Source organism: Carlito syrichta, unplaced genomic scaffold (genome assembly GCF_000164805.1).
Source record: "Carlito syrichta isolate Samal-C Ts95f unplaced genomic scaffold, Tarsius_syrichta-2.0.1 Scaffold313246, whole genome shotgun sequence".
Lineage (NCBI taxonomy): Eukaryota > Metazoa > Chordata > Mammalia > Primates > Tarsiidae > Carlito > Carlito syrichta.
This window is the reverse complement of record NW_007257342.1, coordinates 252,683-258,411: the sequence shown is the minus strand read 5'-3', so window position 1 is coordinate 258,411 and position 5,729 is coordinate 252,683. Positions and strand designations below refer to the sequence as shown.

The 5,729-nt window shown below is 39.5% G+C and overlaps 1 protein-coding gene across 3 annotated transcripts in view; it reads right to left on the bottom strand.

Moving 5' to 3' along the window:
- EDEM2 (ER degradation enhancing alpha-mannosidase like protein 2) overlaps window positions 1–5,729 on the bottom strand; it is a 31,122-nt gene that overhangs the window by 23,862 nt on the left and 1,531 nt on the right. For all 3 annotated transcript variants that reach the window (XM_008070262.2, XM_021718678.1, XM_021718677.1), the window contains 2 exons: window positions 4,320–4,359; window positions 2,808–2,913 (listed from right to left, as the gene is read on the bottom strand). In XM_008070262.2, the coding sequence (XP_008068453.1) occupies window positions 2,808–2,913; window positions 4,320–4,359 (146 nt within the window). The remainder of the gene's footprint in view (window positions 1–2,807; window positions 2,914–4,319; window positions 4,360–5,729) is intronic.

The window sequence follows — 5,729 nt, the reverse complement described above, 5'->3', positions numbered from 1 at the left end:
CTCCAGTCTGGGTGACAGAGTGAGACTCCAACTCAAAAAAAAAAACTCAGAGGAAGTTGGACACAGTGGCTCATGCCTGTAATCCCAGCACTTTGGGAGGCTGAGACAGAAAGATTGCTTGAGCCCAAGAGTTCAAGACCAGCCAGGGCAACATAGTGAGACCTTGGCTCTACAAAAAATTATCCAGGCATGGTGGTGTGTGCCTGCAGTACCAGCTACTTGAGGAGCTGAGAAGGGTGATTCCCTTCAGCACTGGAGTTTAGGGCTGCAGTGAACCATGATCATGCCACTGCACTCTAGTCTGGTGACAAAATGAAACCCCAACTCAAAAAAAAAAAAAAGACTTGGAGGATACAGTGAGAAGGTGTAACATATATCTAGGCAGAGTTCTAAAAAACAGAAGAGAGAGAAAATGGGAGAGAGACAATTTTGAAAGTATTTAAGCACTTTTTCAACACAAAGAATGATACTAATTCTCAAACCCAAGAATCCCAAGCAAGATAATGAAAAGAAATACACATTTATATATTTTATACACATTATGATAAAATTACTGAATACTAATAGAAAAAAAAAGATCAAAAAACAGCCAGAGCCCATGTAACAATGACTACTAAAACTGAGTGAAAGGTACATCTAGTTCATTATACTATTTTCTCTACTTTTATGTTTGATGTTTTCCATAATAAAATGGTTTTTTTGGGTTTGTTTTTTTGAGTTGGAGTCTCACTCTGTCACCCAGGCTGGAGAGCAGTGGCACATTCCCGGCCACTGCAGCCTCGACCTGCTGGGCTCTGGCTATCCTTCTGCCTCAGCCTTCCAAGTAGCTGGAACTACAGGCATGTACCACCATGCCCGGCTAATTTTTTTGATTTATTGTACAGATGAGGTCTTGCCAGGTTGCCCAGGTGGGTCTCAAACCCGCGGGCTCAGGCAATTCACTCACCTTGGCCTCCCGGAGCACAGGATTACAGGCTGAGCCACCGAACCTGGCCAATAAAATGTTTTAAAAGGGTGAGGCAGCTACAGTGAAAAGCAAAAAAGCAGATTATCTACAAAGAAATAACAATTATATTGACAGATTACTTCTTAACAACAATGAAACCAGAAGACAATGGAAACGTTTTTTCAGTATCCTAAGAAAGAATAACTATCAATCTAGAGGTATATGCCCAGCAAAAATATCCAAAGGTCAAACAAAGGCAGTGAGATAAAGACATTTTTATGTAAACAAAAGCTGAGAAAGTTTACCAAGAACACACCTGCATTCTAAAGGAAGTATTTCAGAGAGAAGGTCTGAGACATGAGAAGAAAAAGTAGTCAAAAAAGTGGTAATTATATATGAAAATCTAAAACTTCAACTATATAGAACAACAATTATAACGTATGGAGGGTTTAAAACAAATAACTAAAATATGTAACTATAGCATAGAGGTCAGGATGTCCTCTGAGTCAGATTTGTATTATTCAAGAGGAGAATAAAGATTGCCATTAAATTCAGACTTTGGTAAGTTATGTTTGTTAAATTTGCCAGGAAAACTATGTAGAAAGCTAGATACTGTGCATAGCCTCTAAATTAGTAAAAAGAAAATGGGATGAGGGGAAAAGTCAGCCTAAAGAAGGCATGAAAAAGGACAGAAGAAAGAACATAGAGAAGATGGGACAAATAACACACAATACGTAGAAACGAATGCAAATATATCAGCAATTATAGTAAGTGTAAATGGATTAAATGTTTCAGTTAAAAGACTGTCAGCATGGATGAACAAACAAAATGTAATATGCTATTTACAAAAGATATATCTACTTATAAAATTACAGAAAGACAAAAAGTAAAAGGTAGAAAATGATACCTGGGGAAATGTCAACCAAAACAAAACTGGTATAAATTATATCCACATCAGAAACAAAGGTATAGGGATGCCCTTCATTTACAAATGACAAATAGGGCTCAGAAGTTAGAAGAAGCAGCAGTGAGCACAACCTCAAACTCAGGTCTGACTCCTAAACCAGGATTTTATACTCTGCTTTCTGCTCTCTTTTTTAAAAATTTTATTTATCGTATACTTGAAATACAAGTTTCATTGCAGAAAACATACAAAATAAGGGGAAAAACAGAACTGCATCATTCGGAGGTGACAGCTATTAAGCTAGTGATCTAGAGGTTCACTACAAATAAGGGCTGTGGAAGCTTTACAAAATCAGTGCAAGTCTGCTAAAAATACTGATTCTAGAACCCAACCCAGACACCCTAATTCATTACAGGCTGAAGCCTGTACATCTGACTTTTTAAAAAGGTCCCAAGTGGCTCTTGTAGGCAGCCAAGTTTGGAAACTTAATGACCTAAACTTGTACTGTCCAATATAATAATCACTAACCACATGTGTATATTTAAATTTAAATCATTAAAATGAAATAAAATTAAAATGTAGTTCCATACTTGCAGTAGATACATATCAAATGCTCGCTAACTCAGTGACTACCATATTGGACAACACAGATAGAAAATATTCCCATCTCAGCAGAAAATTCTACTCAACAGCCAGTAAGTTCCAAGAAGGTAGGGGTTATATCTTTCTTGTTCGTTGCTGTGAGTAATCCTGGCATATTTCTTTCCAGTCTTTTCTGTCCCCTGCTCACTTTCAGATCTGAAACTGATGGGGGATCCTAAGACCTTCCTACCCCATCCTCCAGGAGGGAAGAAAAACTCTATAAGTCACAAGTTTTGGCCATGTGACCTCGCAGGGGGTCACAGCGGCAACTCCATACTCTTTTCTTCCAAAGGCCGAAGAAGGACAGCTCCTCACCTCGAATGTTGGTTTCAAACACAGAGGCATTAACATCAATATCAAAATCAACGTTATCCTGGAGCACTTCAACCACTCTTTGGAATTCTGAGACATTTCCCAAAATCTGGAAGGAAAAATGAGAACTGATAATGAGGCTCTCTCAGATGTGAAGGAACTGAAGATGCTGAATTCAGAATGTGGGATCCCTTGCTGGTATAGCCTTCACCTATTCCAATTAGAACCTTCAACTTCTGTCCTAGGATTGGGGACAGAAGAACACCGAGAGCTAGAATTCACCCAGCAATCCAATACCAAGAAACTGGTTAAGTAAATTCCTAGGTGCCAATTCAGGGGTCATCATGTAGCCATTTAATTGAAAACACAATAAAGAATGCAGATACTTTGGGAAGTCTTAGTTTGACATCTGCAGTAGATGTCACTTGTTTTTAATCCTCTTTTGTCATATTCAACCTTGTGGAAAACACTAAAGGTTGGTTGATCTAACACTGACTCATTCCCAACCCTTTTCACCCCTGTGGCCTCCCACCACAGAGGCTGGAAATCCAGATACTTGCTTTCTCAGTCTCCTTTGCTGTCAGAGGTAATTGTGCCACCCAGTCAATTCTGACCCTTGAGAAATCCACTGGGGGCACTTCTGGGAAAGCTTCTGTTTTCCTAATGAGAAGGTACAAACACAGCTGACGTGGCTTTTACCCTTGTCTGTCTTTCTACCTTGAACTCAGACTTGGTTTTTGGAGCTGCGGCAGCTATGTTAGACCATGAGATACTAAGCATGAGAATAAAAGACAAAACACTAATGATGGTAGAATGAAAAGCTACAGAGGGCTTGAGTCTCTGATGGCATATTGCGTAGCTGACCCAATGCAAGAAATTACCTCCAGACTTTTTCGAGAAAACAAACCCTCTTTGTTTAATCAGCCAAATTCAATCTTAATAACTTTTCTTCTGATAATAGCATCCCAATTTTCCCTCAGGAATCACCCTTCTCCCACAGGCACTCCTATGGTTTGGGAGATGCTGACTCCATGCCCCCAGCTATGGAGTGGGCACTTGACCTGAACCAGCCTATCATTTTATCTTTCTAAAAAGTAGATTTCTTAGCTGTAAGGAGTAAAGAAACTTACCTCACATAACATGCACAGTCCTACACATAACACACTAAACAGTTACAGATATTATTTTATCATGTTGAACATGGCCACTGGAATGTAAGCCTCTAAAAACAAGAGGAAGTCAAAGTCTCTTTATCTCCCCCAGAGCTATGAAGTCTATCTTTGTACATAATAGATCCTTTATAAATGTTTGCTAAATAAGTGAACCTGAATAAGTTGGAATTGATTGTTTTCTCCTATATGGCTAGGCAACCAGGGTCTGATGGTTCCAAATCATGAGATGCAAATAAATGGCCTGGGAGAGAAATTTATTTTTCACCTGTAGTTAAGCTGCCAAAACAGGAAGGATGTTGGTTATGCAATGGTGGGGAAGAAAAGAAACAGATGAGATACTTACCAGCAAGGTGTCCAGAGCATCAATTAGAGTCAGAGAAAAACTGTAAAAGGACAGAAAAATCCCAGCTTCTTAGTAAGAAAACCAAACACCAGATATTATGGTTGCCCCAGATCAGATCCCCCCAAAACCATGTGAGGCACAGTGATGCCTCTGCCTGTCCCACTTACAGTCATAATAGAGAAACCACAGAAGAAATCACCAGGATCCTCTGACCCACTTAATGCTCTTGGGAGGATGGACTGATGTAGCTCAAATTTAATTAAATATATCACCTATATTCTCTGGTATTTTTCTCTGCCATGAGGAGGCAGTCTAAGATTGTAGCTAAGAGCACAGGGTATTCAGCAATTCCATATCTAGGAATCTACCTCACAGTGCATAAAGCTTTTTGAGAATGTCCATGGCAGTAGTGTTTAGAACAGCAAAAGGCTAGAAAGAACCCAACTGTCCACCAGTTGAAGAGAACAGTGGTACAGTGCAAAACCATGAAGTTATAAAAAAGACTGTTATCAAAAGTGCGATGTGCTGATGGAAAGATATCCAAATTATGTAAAATTAAAAGACAACGTACAGAATAAGTGACACAGTATGTTTCTATCTGCATTTCACAAAGAGACATACATACTGACGGAAGGCAGATTAACAGTTGTTAGGGTCAGTAGTTGTAGAGGGATCAATTATAAAAGGAAACTTTTTAGAGTGACAGAAGTGTTCCATATGTTGACTGTGATGGTGGTTACTATACACTTTAAATGGGTGTGATTTCATTATATGTAAATTATACCTTCAAAAAGTGGATTTTAAAAAGATACACATGGTTGGGCACAGTGGCTCAGGCCTATAATTCTAACATTTTGGAAGGCCAAGGCCAGAAGACCACTTGAGGCCAGGAGCTCCAAACAAACCTGGGCAACAAACAAGAACCCATCTAAAATTAGCCAGGTATGGTGGTTTGTGCCTAGGACTACAAGTCCTAGCTATTCAGGAGGCTAAGGCAGGAGGATCATTTGAGCCCAGGAGTTTGAGGCTGCAGTGAGCTATGAAGGCTCCACTGCACTCCATCTTGAGTGACTGAGCAAGACCCTGTCTCGAAAAAAAAAGATACACATATACACATCTATATGTATAATGTTATAAACCAAGAATATTTCTGGGAGGATACTCAGGAAAGTTAACAAATGGAGTTCTAGGGCATGGGAGATATTTATTGTATATGATTTTGTACTATTTGAACTTTCCATTTGTTTGTATTTACTTTTTTCCAACTAAAAAACAAAAACCAGCTGTGCTCGGTGGCTCAGCCTGTAATCCCACACTTTGGGAGGCTGAGGTGAATGGATTGCCTGGGCCCGCGGGGTCGAGACCCGCCTGGGCAACTTGGCAAGACCTCATCTCTACAATAAATCAAAA